The following is a 12,403-nucleotide window of genomic DNA, read 5'->3' as shown; positions in this document are numbered from 1 at the left end:
AGGAACCACTTAGGCATGAACTTGGCAATAAATAGCTCCCAGATAACGCAAAAAGGGCACTTCTTGCTTTCCTTTGCCTTCTGCAGCCGGCGTTTGTGCCCAAACAGTATCATGCATCTTAGTTGGCAAATGGAAGAGCCGGCTCTCCTTGGGAAATATTTCTGATCCCAAGACGCCCTCCTAATGAGCTGAAGATAAAGCAGATTCAAATTATTGGGAAGAGGGGGGGAGGCTTGCCTTTTTTGGAGGTGATTTTTTTGCTTTCTTTTTCTCTCATGCTCGGGGCATACGATGCTCTGGGTTTCGGGATTATTGAACACAGTTTGTAAGTATTTTTCCAATTCCTTAAAAAAATTTTTTTAAACCAATTTTCATCTGTTTTGCTGTGTATTGTTTGGTTTAACATGTTCGTTGGCTTCGGGGTCAGCTTCAGTCCCAAATCTGGGAACAGCAAGTCAACTTCTAAGGGTGCTGATGGAATTTACATGAGAAATCTCTTTTATTCCATTGAAAGCCTTTTGAGGACTCTTTTCTCCCTATCTCTTTTCTCTGCTCTGGGGATAGGGTTTAATTGCTTCTCCCCCAGGGAGAGTGCTTCTTAAAATAGCCCCTGGTTCCTCCATAGGGTGCTCCTTCCTTTTGAGTGTGTTGCTGAAGTACAAACCCAGCACTTTCTTTTTTCTTACTGCATTAAAGACTGAACAAGGTGTAAAAACATTCGTACAAAAAAGCACATCCCACAATTAAAGCTGTGTTGGTTAGGTGGCTTTCAAAGAAGTTTTTTTTTCTTTTTTTTTCCCCCTTCTTCCCTCCGAAGCTTCCTGAATCTCTCACATGCTAGCGGAGCTTTAATAGGGTGGGGAGTAATGGAGAACTCCTCGGATCTGTAATAGCTCTTCACTTGACTGCAGCCGGCAATAACAGCGGGAGCAGCCAGAGATAAGAGAGAGAGGAGAGAGGGAGAGTGTGTGTGTGGAAGAGAGAGAGAGGAGAGAGGGAGAGGGAGAGAGGACACGCACACTAAAGCTGCCACTTTTTTTTTCCTCCCCTTCACTCTTTTCCCCCATCCTAGGATCCAATGATAGCTGGACAAGTCAGTAAGCCCTTGCTGTCAGCGCGGAGTGAAATGAATGCGGAGTTGAGAGGTGAGGACAAGGCTGCTACTTCAGACAGCGAGCTGAATGAGCCCCTGCTTGCGCCTGTGGAATCAAATGACAGTGAGGACACTCCCAGCAAGCTCTTCGGTAAGTCTGTCTAGGTATTTCATTTCAGCCCTACCATGTTGTCCGGAAGAGCAATCCACCCCCCCCACCACCACCTTTTCTCTGTTGTTCATTCAATTTTCTTGTAAGTGCTAAAGAGGAGCGTTGCATCTTGGAGGGGCCGAGCCACCGGAGCCCACTCCGGGCGGCTGGCAGGATGTCCTCCAAACTTTTCCCAGCAAGGAACTTCCTCGCTGCTCCTTGGGGCTTGCCAGATACTGCCAGAGTCCCCGGGCTAGAAATAATAAAAAAAAAAAAAAAAAAAAAAAAAAAAAGGAAAAGAAGAAGAAGATGAAAATGGTAATAATAATCAGGAAATCAGTTCCATTGTGAGAATTGGTTAACATTTATTGAATAAATATTGACTCGGTTTCGGGTTGCTTCGCAGCCTTTTGTTAAGGGGAAGGAGAGTTAAGAGTTATTATCTGTAGTCAAAAGACGAAAGAGGGAACTGGGAAATATCGATACAAGTCTCTGTGTGCCAGGTAAACAAAGGTGGCTACAGGAATTGCTCAGAGAAATAACATTTTTGTGATCACGGTTGGAGTGGGCATGTCTCCTTCTAGCAGGGGACCGAGGGAAGAGAAGAGGTCCTTTGCAGCCCTCCTCTGCCCATCTTCCCTTGACCAGGTGTTTACAGGCTCTTCCTAAACGTGCAGGCAGCCCAGGACCTTTCAGGAATCTTTGTTCCGTAAACAAAACAAGAGCGAGCAGAGTGCCACTCCAGCAAAGACATCTGTCATTCAAACAGATGACACTCTGTAAGCCAACTCAAGCAACTGTGATCTCTAATCAGAAAGGGGAGCGGGCTGTTGAGGCGCGTGACCGAGTGATGGATGGCAAGAGATGTCTGGGCTGGAGAAGCACTTTGTGGGATAGAGTGACAGTGGGTTTTCAGAAACCTTGCTCCTGAAACACTTGCTTTTAATTATTTTCCAGTGTTTGTATACTCAAAACACTGAATATGTGTATGTACCTACTAACCTGCTTATACCGATTTATATTAACCTGATATATACCTGATTTTATAGATAGAGGGATAGATAGATAGAGATACATGTATACTAAGCAGAGCGCTGCTGGGTCTCAGGTTAAAAACACAGCCGTGTGCCTGAATGTCAAAGAGAAACAACACCGCTGCATAGACGGCTTTGTTGAGAAAGTCGTTAATTCAGCTAAAAAAAAAAAAAAAAATCCTTAATTTTTTTTTTTTTAGCCTCTAGGAAGAAAGCAGTTTCGGTGTTCAGCAACTCTAGGCCAGCTTCAACAGAGGAGCTTTTCTTTGATTTGAAATGCTCACTCAGTCAAACACGAGAGGGGTGTTGCTGAGAAACTTTCTGTTTCAGATTTTCTATTGGTAAAATATAGCTTTACAGTTCAGAGTAGAATAGATCTCAGTTTCAAGAAATTCTTGTCGAACTACATTTTTTCAAAAAGCAGCAATTCCACCTGCCACATTGATTTTTTTTCTTTTCTACACATAGGCATTAAGGTTTTAGCATTTGCCCTCTAAAGGAATATCTTGTTGTAGTTTCAGTTTTTATGTGTGTAGGGAGAGCCATGTCCTAGAACACTCATTTCCTTTCAGGGAATTAGGGAGAAAAGTCAGATAAAATTATAAATTACAGAAAGGCAAAGCCACGCTCCAGTCTTTCTGATGTTGGGGATGCTAATACTAAGCATTTTGACTTTTAAACAGTAATCAGCTGCGAATTCAACAGAACTGTGGATAGTGGGTTACTTCCTCCTAAACTTTGCATGCATTTTAGAAAAGTAAATACATTTTGGAGACTTTCACTTATAACCCCAACTTGTTTTGTTTTGTTTTTCCTTCAAGTAAACCAATGGAAGGATGATTCATTTGGCTTCTCAATATTTGTTTAGATTTCCCGCTTTTGAAAATTGTTATAGATCTGTTATTTTACCTGGGGAGGGAAATAAACTTAAAATTTTTTTTTTAAAAACCCGAAGAGAGTCAAAGAGGGTTGAATGAAAAGTTCATTGAAAATATAATCAGAAGTGGAATATTTACAGGGTAGAAATCATGGTGGGTGTTCAAAGCACTCATCCTCACTTTAAAATTCCCAACTTCTGAATTTGTGAGAGGGCACCAGGTAAAATCTCCATCTTACATCTATAGTCCTTATAGAGTCACTTAATTTTGTTTGGTCTCTAGAGTGCTTTTTGAACACAGTGTGACTATTTTCCAGTTTCCAGTTCGGTAAAGAAGCAACCAGTAGGTTAGCAGTTTTGAAAACTGCTGGAGAGGTTGGGAGGCAGAGGGACTAGAAGGTCCACTGAAGGAAGCACACCCAATGTTCCCTGAGGCTTCTTGAGCTTTTTATTGTGTTCTATGCTGTTAATATCACCGAGACTTCGCCTTAGAAATCCCAGCTTGTGTAACTGACTTAAACTTTTTAGAATAATTCTCTCCCAGGATTTTTATCAACTTTGGCTGCCCTTAACAAGTGACCATTGAATGGACCATCGTTTTATTTGACATGAATACACTCAAGTGGTTCTGTTCTTATCCGTGGTTTTCATGATCCTCTTAGCCTGACAATGAAGAAGTACATTTTTTCCCGAATAACTGAGAGCATCCAGGTTTAGCTCTCAACCGTGATTTCCTAACACACTCCCTCAAACAGTCACCCTCATGGTATGCGTATTGTGTTCTTGAAAACCCTGCTTCCCATAAGGAAAGGAGCAGATTCAGACAAACTGTGACATCGATGTTCCACTTTTGTGGAGAGACATTTAACAACAACAGGAGGCAAGAAGAGCTCAGTTTGGTTTTTTTGTTTGTTTTTTAGTTTTAGTTTTTTTGTTTGTTTGTTTGTTTTGTACTGTCCCTGAAATTTCAGTATTGATGGATTTCTTTGGTACTTATTCCCCCTTCTGTGCCTCATTGAAATCAGCAGCCCAGAGCACAAGCCTGTTTCTGTCACAGTATGGGCACCTTCAGCCCAAAACTGCAGCAGAAAGGCTAATACGGATGCCCTCTATGGATAAACAAAGGAAATTCCAGGAACCGGTGGGTCTTTTATGCCTCTCCTGAAATTGCACCTCTGCTCTTAACAGCATGGAAAGGGAAACACAGTGTCCAGGATGTTTCCGTGCCCGGTGCAGCTCAGAATACCGGAAGGAGAAAACCAGAAGCCATATGCCAGCCTCAGTAGAAAGTTCAGAAAAGGGCCCTTGTGTTTATGAAGTAATTACATCAGAGGTAACATTTTGCTTAACTTGAACAGCTATGAAGACTCAAGTACACTTAGGAGAGCTGAATCCACGTTTCATTGAGAAACGCGTCGGGAGGTAGTTCTCTGTGATATCATTAAGTGGTATGTTATTTATTCTTGGAAAGCCTGTGAAATAACTGTCTCCTTCTTTTTGGTCCGTGACTGTATTCTGCTGAGCTCTGAGCTGTAGGAAATAGTATGGAGGAGAAGAGACTTGTGTGTCGATGGTGTGTGTGTGGGGGGGTGCTATCAGAGAATGGGGCTCCCCATCTCCCTGGGTTTCCGTTGCAGGATCGAATGAGCGATGGCACACGGGGCCAGCCATTTAATATGTGACCAGTGATGTACATATTCGAAACCATTCTCAGAAATGGCCTTTGGCAAAGGATCTCAAAAGGAAGAGGTTGCTGTGTTTCTCGGGTGACATTTATGCCCCCGTCTAAATGTGGTGCTTCGTTTTTAGTCATGCTCATCAAGAATTCAGTGGTCCCCATTCCGTCAAGTTGGATGCTAAAATTCAAATGGTGGAGCATCAACAACTTCATCGGAAAGATGGCCACAGGAAGGATAAAAGTAATATATATCCCCAGAAAAATATCTGTACTAAAGTTTTCCCATGCAGTCTTGGCTGGAGAAGCGAGAGCGCATAAAACAGGCCCTAAATATTTTCTCCCAGATATATTTGAAATTTGAAAGATGATTTATTAACTGTGCTCCTCCTGGGAGTAGTTTTATTGTTTCAAGATAAACCTCATGATTGCTTTTCTTAAAGTCGCAACGACCTCGGGTGGCTGGGCCCCTGTCTTGCTCCGCTGCTCGTTTGTACCCCACTCTCCGTGAACTGGGCACACGGCTCCAAAGCCCTGAGCTGAGATGTAAACAGAAAAAACATTTACACATATTGGACCCGAGGTAAAGAGGGATGCTTAGTTTTCTGTCATGCTGCTGTGTTTTTTCTGCGTTAAGAGAAATTGCATATAAGGATACGTGCAGGCGTGGGTGTTTTCAGTATCATTTACCTGTGAACTTTCAGATAAGGGTTGAAAGTTGGGTCAGTGATTCTTCCTGGCTGGAAAATGTCCCATCTATAAGGTTTTTCTTTTTCCCTTCCTTTCTGTTATCTTTCTCATAAAAAAATGCTTTATAAGATTTTTTTTTTAATTGCCAGTCAGTTTGACTTGATTAGAATTTATGGCAGTGGAGTCCTTTTCAATGACAAAGGGATAAAGGATTAAATTGTCTTGTCACCCCTTGAGACAGTGGTCCCTGCAGGTCAGCATGGAGGTCACTGGTGGGGCATTATGGGGGGGGGGCTGCTCTTTGTGGCCAGGCTGCCTATGATGGTATCACTGTATGACTTTATTGAAACCTCTCTCTCAAGGTTCCAATGTCTTGGATATTTATAATATTCTGATGAAATATGCTGGGGCCAGTAACCAGGACGTCTGGCTGAAGCCCAAGAAGGATTTAGCTGGCAGGTGATGGGGAATATTCCCTAGAGAAATAAATTTATTTACCTTATGCATTGTACTTCTATATTTTTATGAGTTTTGATAGTCTTTTAATGGAAAATGTACACTATTTTTTCACTGAAGAAAGTGTATGTTGCTTGGGAAATATCAAAGAACTCTACTTTTAACTAAATAATTTGGAGAATAGATTCTATGCCCAAATAGCTATTTAAAAGAAACCAATAGAAACCTATATTTGTGTAAGTAAATGAGATGCATGATAAAGTATTTGTCGAACCTATTGTTTAATAGGCAAACAAACCCTTATGGTGTTTTTCTCTGACTACTGAGGGGGAAATGCACATTCAGATACATTCCTGAACATTTAGGGCAACCTAACGCACCTAGGTATTTCTTTTAAAAAAAATCCACTCTGTGTGTATAGACAGACTTAGTTTTAGTGTTCCTCCCCATCCCCCCGAAAACCATTGTGATACTACCTTGATAAGTAAATCCACTTGAAATAGGGTTAATGTGTACGTTTTGAAATACAAATAAATCATTGGCACTAGCACGGATGTTCAAACTTTTCACCATATTTGTTGGTTGAGCCATGCTCATTTCTAAGTGACACTTGAATGGACGTGGTACGTAACACGAGATTCAGTGGGGACTCTCTTAGTGTCTCCCTTTCTCCCTTTTCTGTTTCTGCCAAGCCTGGGGTGCTCAGGTCAGACATCTGTTTATGGAATAAAGTTCGATACTGCAAGTGTCTGAAGACGTTGTCCGTGCTAACACATTAGCAAACTAAAATGCTGGCATGGTTTTACGTTTTTCTTCTACCTTGGTGGCCACAATTCTTCTATTTTGTTGTCATTGAGTTAAACGGTCCTATATAGGATTGGAAATAAGACAAAGTATTAGAAATTACATTGATCTGCATCATTCCTCCCTTTAAAGGCGTTCATTTTCGTCTTTTTAGCATCTTGGATGTTTCTGACTTAAAGGTTACGGGGCACAGGAGAGGTTTTATCGTTCACCCAGCTCAGTTTATGTCATAATTAATAAATAGAGGTGCATTCCAGATTCAAGCTCCCAAGGCTCGGCCCTTAAGTAGATTGCCTTCTTTCTCAATTACCCGATTTAATTATAGAGATCGCATTCTTCTTGTAAGAACTGGCCAAATAAAAATTTCCCTCACTTGAGAAATGAGACTTAAGTGACTCTATCAAGTGCACCTTGCTTGCTTGCTCTTAGACAGTAAACAAATAATTTGCGAGAAGACTGGTACTTCCTTTGATTGGTGATCTTGCTGGCTTATGTTTGGGGATGAATAATACATCAGATACCCACACATTAAAAAGAAAGTGGGTATGAAGGAGGAAAGAGGAAGGGTGCCGCTCTGCTGTTGGGCTCCTGATAATTCCCAGGCCTTCCCTGGGTGCCGAGACCAGCTGAGGAGCAGTCACGTTTGCCCAAATATGCACCTGGCTCCACTTACCATGTTTCTTGATTTTCTTATGCTAAAGAAAAAGATAGCAAAGTGTTTATACCAAACTGGCACCCTGTCAGGGGGCAATCTGTGTAAAGTTTCCTGCTGTCAGGTTAATAAATTTTTAAAAAATATCCAAAGGCAGACGTAGGGAGAGAGAGAGTTCCTAGTAACAGTTGCCATTCTGCAGCATGGCTCTGGAATTTTCTTGTTTGTTGTCTTCCGAGGGTCTCTACTTCGTTGGTGTTTTTGTTCAGCTTTCCTTTTATTAATGACATTTTGGTCTTACGTTTAAAATGTTTATCCTTTAAAATTTCAAATGTCTTTTTTTTTTTTTTTTTTTTTTTTTAAAGAGGGAAGTGAGTGAGCGTAATTTGTTGCAAGCTGGTGTTTACAGTGGGGCATGTCCCTTCGTGCTATGAGCTGGGCGGTGTTCTGCGTCTGTCAACACTGGACTTCTCTTTGGAAAGACCATAGTAATATTTATATTAAAATTTGTTCAGAAGGAGTATTTGGGCTTTGGCAGTGTGGGGGCTTCTGAGGATGCCTGTTTATTACGCATGTGGACTTGTCTCAGCCTTTTCCATGTGAACTCCCACCTCCTGACTCCCAGAGTCAGATTTTATAAAAATATGAAACAAGTGCAGACTGGTTGGGTAACAGCTCTGCCTCTGTTGTGATACTACTGTGAGCTATCAAAAATCGACTCAGCCATTTTAATGCGAACACAGAGGTCAGCAAGAACAACACTGACTCTCTTTTGGTTGAAGTCTGTCATTCTCAAAGAAATGGGGAAAAAAAAGTTGTTTTGTTAGGTATTCAAAGATCATTTTTAAAAGCCACCTAATAAAGATGCGTAGCTTTTGACACCTCTTTGTAATAGTTAGCTGCTACTTTTTGAACATCCTGGTATGTTATATGAATGTCTTTATTTTATTTGAGAATTTAAAAGAAAAATCCAGCCTCAAATGGCTCTTACAGTCTTGGTGAGAATATATTGGTTTTTATTTTCATTAAAAAATTAGCCACCTGGAACAACAGAACTAATGCAATCTAAGTCACTTTTCTTAGAGGACTGCACTGCCCTCAAAATGAATTGAAAATATAGGGGAAGCGATCACATTACAGTGAAGGAATTAAATGATAGCACTGCACAGAAAGTAAATGCTTAAGTCTCCTTCCATCCTGAAGTTCATTGGAAAGTGGGATTCTGTGATGAAACTTGCCTTCATTGAGATGGTGAAAAAATGTTCTTGGTAATGAACTACAGCAAAACCTGCTCATTGAGCCTGAGGACGAGGTACACTATTAAGGGATTTTTAGGACACTCAGAATGTGCCAGTGGTAGCCACCATGAAAAGATTTCACAATCTCGGGAATGTATTTGTCCTCCTCTGTGCTGTTTGGCATTTCTCAGTGTTACATCTTTTTCTGAAATAATGTTTTTTAGGTGATTGTGCTTTCCAAATCTCTTGCGTTACTTTGATTTCTTCCTATTAATGAGGAGAAATGGTGATACAAGTTTGTGAAATCCAAGAAACTCATATTTTAAGACTAATAATATTAGCCTAGTATTTTAGAAGAACAGTTCATGTTTTCTGTTTTATCACTTCCATACTTTGTTTCCCTGTTTTCTTTCTTCAACACCGTGAATACGTAGTGAATTAATGCAGTGCTATGCATGTAAAACGTGGGTGTGTCTGTGTGTGTTCTATGTGTGTGTGTGTCTATAGCGTATTCTCCGTATTTTCTCTTGTGTTCATGTGATACTTCAGATTTGTCTTACTCACTTTGTCATAGGCATGTCTTTATCATGAAATTAATAAAGCCTAATTTGTAATAATAGGCTTTTTTTTTTTTTTTTAGTTCACACGATCAATTAAATGTGCTTCTTCTGTACCTATGAACTCTCAAAGACATAGTTTCCAGGTAAAATTATCAAAATGAATAGTTTACCAATAAAGGACAACTAATCATATTATATAGTATTGCTTCGGGCATAGTTGGGCTATTATCCAAGCTCTAGTGTCTTGTTTGAAGCTGCTCTTTACTGAGCGGAGGAGACAACAGGATTTCTTAGAATTTGTGCAGTTAATGCAGCAAAGAGATTTGAGCATTTCTTCACAGTTTGATTTATAGGAAATATATATATATTTAAAGCATGCAAAACTTGCCCAAATGAGAGAAAGACACTTGGAATCTAAATATTAGGAACCTGAGTATTTGTTTACTTGTGAGTATAAGCACCAAACATTTATCTTTTTCTCTTTTAAGTAAAAAGCATTTGTTCTCTACACTGAAAACACAATTTTTGCCTGGAAGGATTTCACGGACCTAAATGAACATTTACCTGGACACACATCAAGATAGAATGGGTGTCTGATGCACAATAAAGAAATCACATTTTAAACATTTGCTATTAAAATAGCACGGTGTACTGAATCTCCTTTCGCAGTTCTTGATGGCCACGTATATGCTGATTTGTCTTTGAATAGCAAAATGGCAAGATTTACTTTTATGAATGAATGGTTTGGGGTGACTTATTGCAGGAGAGAATCACCACCGTCAAAGTAGAAGGGCTGTGAGGGATTAATTTGATTTAAAAATGCAAACATGTGAAGCTGTTTATAAAGCATGAAAAATTATTACCACAGAGTGAATTTTTGCCAAAATCAACCAAGGGTAGAAGAGAATAAAAAATCAAATGGAAAAACACATTTTCCTGTATTTAAAAATGTGTAGTGGTATGGGAAGGGGGTGAAATGCCCTTTTCCAAACCTGCATTTTCTCTTTGATAGATCTAATTTCATAGAGCAAAATATTGTGAAATAGAAACATGTCAAAAAAGGAAGCCCGGTATTTTCAAAAGGAGAAGCAGGAAAGAAACAGGGAAAAAAGCGAACATGCTATCCTTTAATCCCTGCATGAATAGTCAGAAAAGAGATTATCTGGATTATGTGGAAAAACTTTCATAAACTTTTGGAAAGAAACCTACATCACTATTTTAGAATTGACTGGCTCCTCTCTTTCTGATGCCTTAGATTAAATCAGGTTTTACTCTTAAGAGTCACCAAAAAATTAGATTCTCAGGGATGCTCGTCTATTTCCTTGCCGTAGGTCAGAATCTCTCTTTCAGCCATTAGAATCCACGTTTATCGTAATTTGCGAACAATCCAATCAGAATCCACAGGCAATCAGAAAAGTGTCAAAAATTGGCTGCCATGCCTCAAAAGGGATTAATGGCTGTGGCTGCCTGCTTAAAATAATCAAACAAGCACACGTGTACCCACGCGCGCGCGCACACACACGCAAACACTCACAAAACCAGAAATGGTCAGATTGGCCATCGCTGATGGCATGGGGATGGCCATACAAGCTTTGGCTGGTGGTCACCTCTCTTGTCATCTGCAGTGTATCAATATGTTTTTATAATGATACAATAACCCAAAACCTGTAACAGTTTATGGTCCTTCTGAGAATTCTTATGGATTCTTAGAGTGATGGAAGTCTGAGAAAAGATCTTGAAAGCATTCACAAAATCTGGCTGGGTGACAGAAAAGTAGCATGCCTGTGATTTAGCTCCTATGGAATCCTGTTGACTGGGAGCATCCTTAAACTTTTAAGTTAAAACAAAACCCGCAAAACAAATGGTAGACACGAAAGGTGCGGGGCGCTTAGAAGGACAGCAGAAATTAGGAAGTGCTAAAGGCACTGAGGGCAAAGGCCAAATTCCTTCAACCCCGTGTTGAACTTGATACCCTTCTGAGACATGGGTTTCCATTTATGCACGGTTCCAAATTCCGCTGTAGGGCCTTTCCTTCATGGGATATCTCAGACTGGGGTGTTGCAGTATCAATTTCCCGGGACCTTTTTAGTCCATGATAAATAAAGAGCTGAAAGTTTGAATCCAGCACGCGTGAGGAAGGAAACAAGCCCCAGGCCAGCAGGAAATAACCACGCGGTCGCATCAGCGTACGCACAGCGACCTCTGTCCTCTTAACGTGTGTAACACTGCTAATTTCTCTGGACTTTTAAAAAATCCGCTTCCACATGAGCTCTCAAAACCCATAAAAGTGTGGCATGTAAAGTAAATTGTTTGTCACTTGCCGACGACCTGCCATATTTATTGTCAGGAGAAATGGACATTAGTTGGAGAAGCAGTTGTTAAAGGCCAAACAATTTTTAAAGATGGCAAAGATGCGCAGCGGCTTTTCCTTTTTCTAACAATGAGCCGCCCCTTCAGACATCAAAAGACAAGATAATAAGACACTTCAAGCACAATTCAAGATTATATTCAACATCTAAAGGCTCATCTCTTGTCAGTTTGCATTTACTCTTCCAAGGATGTGATGCTTCTATCATCTTTCTGTCAAGGGGAGTCTGGCAGAAGAGGCGAGAGCTCTCATTTCACACACTTAGGGTTTTTTATCAAATAGCCCACACTCGTTCTGATTCCACCAAAATGGGGGGATAATTTGAAGGAGGTCAGGAGCAGGCACAAAAATCTCATATTGATTTGTGTGATTAGAAGGCATTAAAATTGCACGTTTATGTTAGTTGCTCAGATGTTGTGTCAGTTTATTTGGTAATACACTTTTGCAGCCTGGGAAGAAGAAGAAAAAAAGATGACTTAAAATTTAAAAAGAGACAGCCGAACGCCCAAGTTGGTTCTTGTAATGTGGCCGTATTTGAACATTTAACAAGTGAATGTAAAAATAATTGAAGGGCTTAGTTTAACAATATTTGAAAATTAGCTTATCTAATGAAATTCTTCATTCAGCACCAAAACAAAACGGCCTAGTTGTACCTATCGGAGGAAAGAAATACATAGGTGAGATTATTTTTTAAATATTTGAAACATTGATTTCATATATTTAATATATAGGTAAAAGGGGATGACATTTTCAATATAAATGTAATTATGAGGCTATTTTATGCTGTCATCAAATTTTTAACATT

At 40.1% G+C, this 12,403-nt stretch overlaps 1 protein-coding gene across 2 annotated transcripts in view; it reads left to right on the top strand.

Moving 5' to 3' along the window:
- Positions 1-52: 52 nt before the first annotated feature.
- The window catches only part of POU6F2 (POU class 6 homeobox 2), a 370,943-nt gene continuing 358,592 nt past the window's right edge, over positions 53-12,403 (top strand). For both annotated transcript variants that reach the window (XM_032305906.1, XM_032305905.1), the window contains exons 1-2: positions 53-325; positions 1,073-1,244. In XM_032305906.1, the coding sequence (XP_032161797.1) occupies positions 1,079-1,244 (166 nt within the window). In that variant the 5' untranslated portion in view covers positions 53-325; positions 1,073-1,078. The remainder of the gene's footprint in view (positions 326-1,072; positions 1,245-12,403) is intronic.

This window comes from Mustela erminea, chromosome 11, assembly GCF_009829155.1.
Source record: "Mustela erminea isolate mMusErm1 chromosome 11, mMusErm1.Pri, whole genome shotgun sequence".
NCBI classification, from domain to species: Eukaryota; Metazoa; Chordata; class Mammalia; order Carnivora; family Mustelidae; genus Mustela; species Mustela erminea.
The sequence above is the reverse complement of the archived record's forward strand: the minus strand, read 5'-3'. Positions and strand labels throughout refer to the sequence as shown.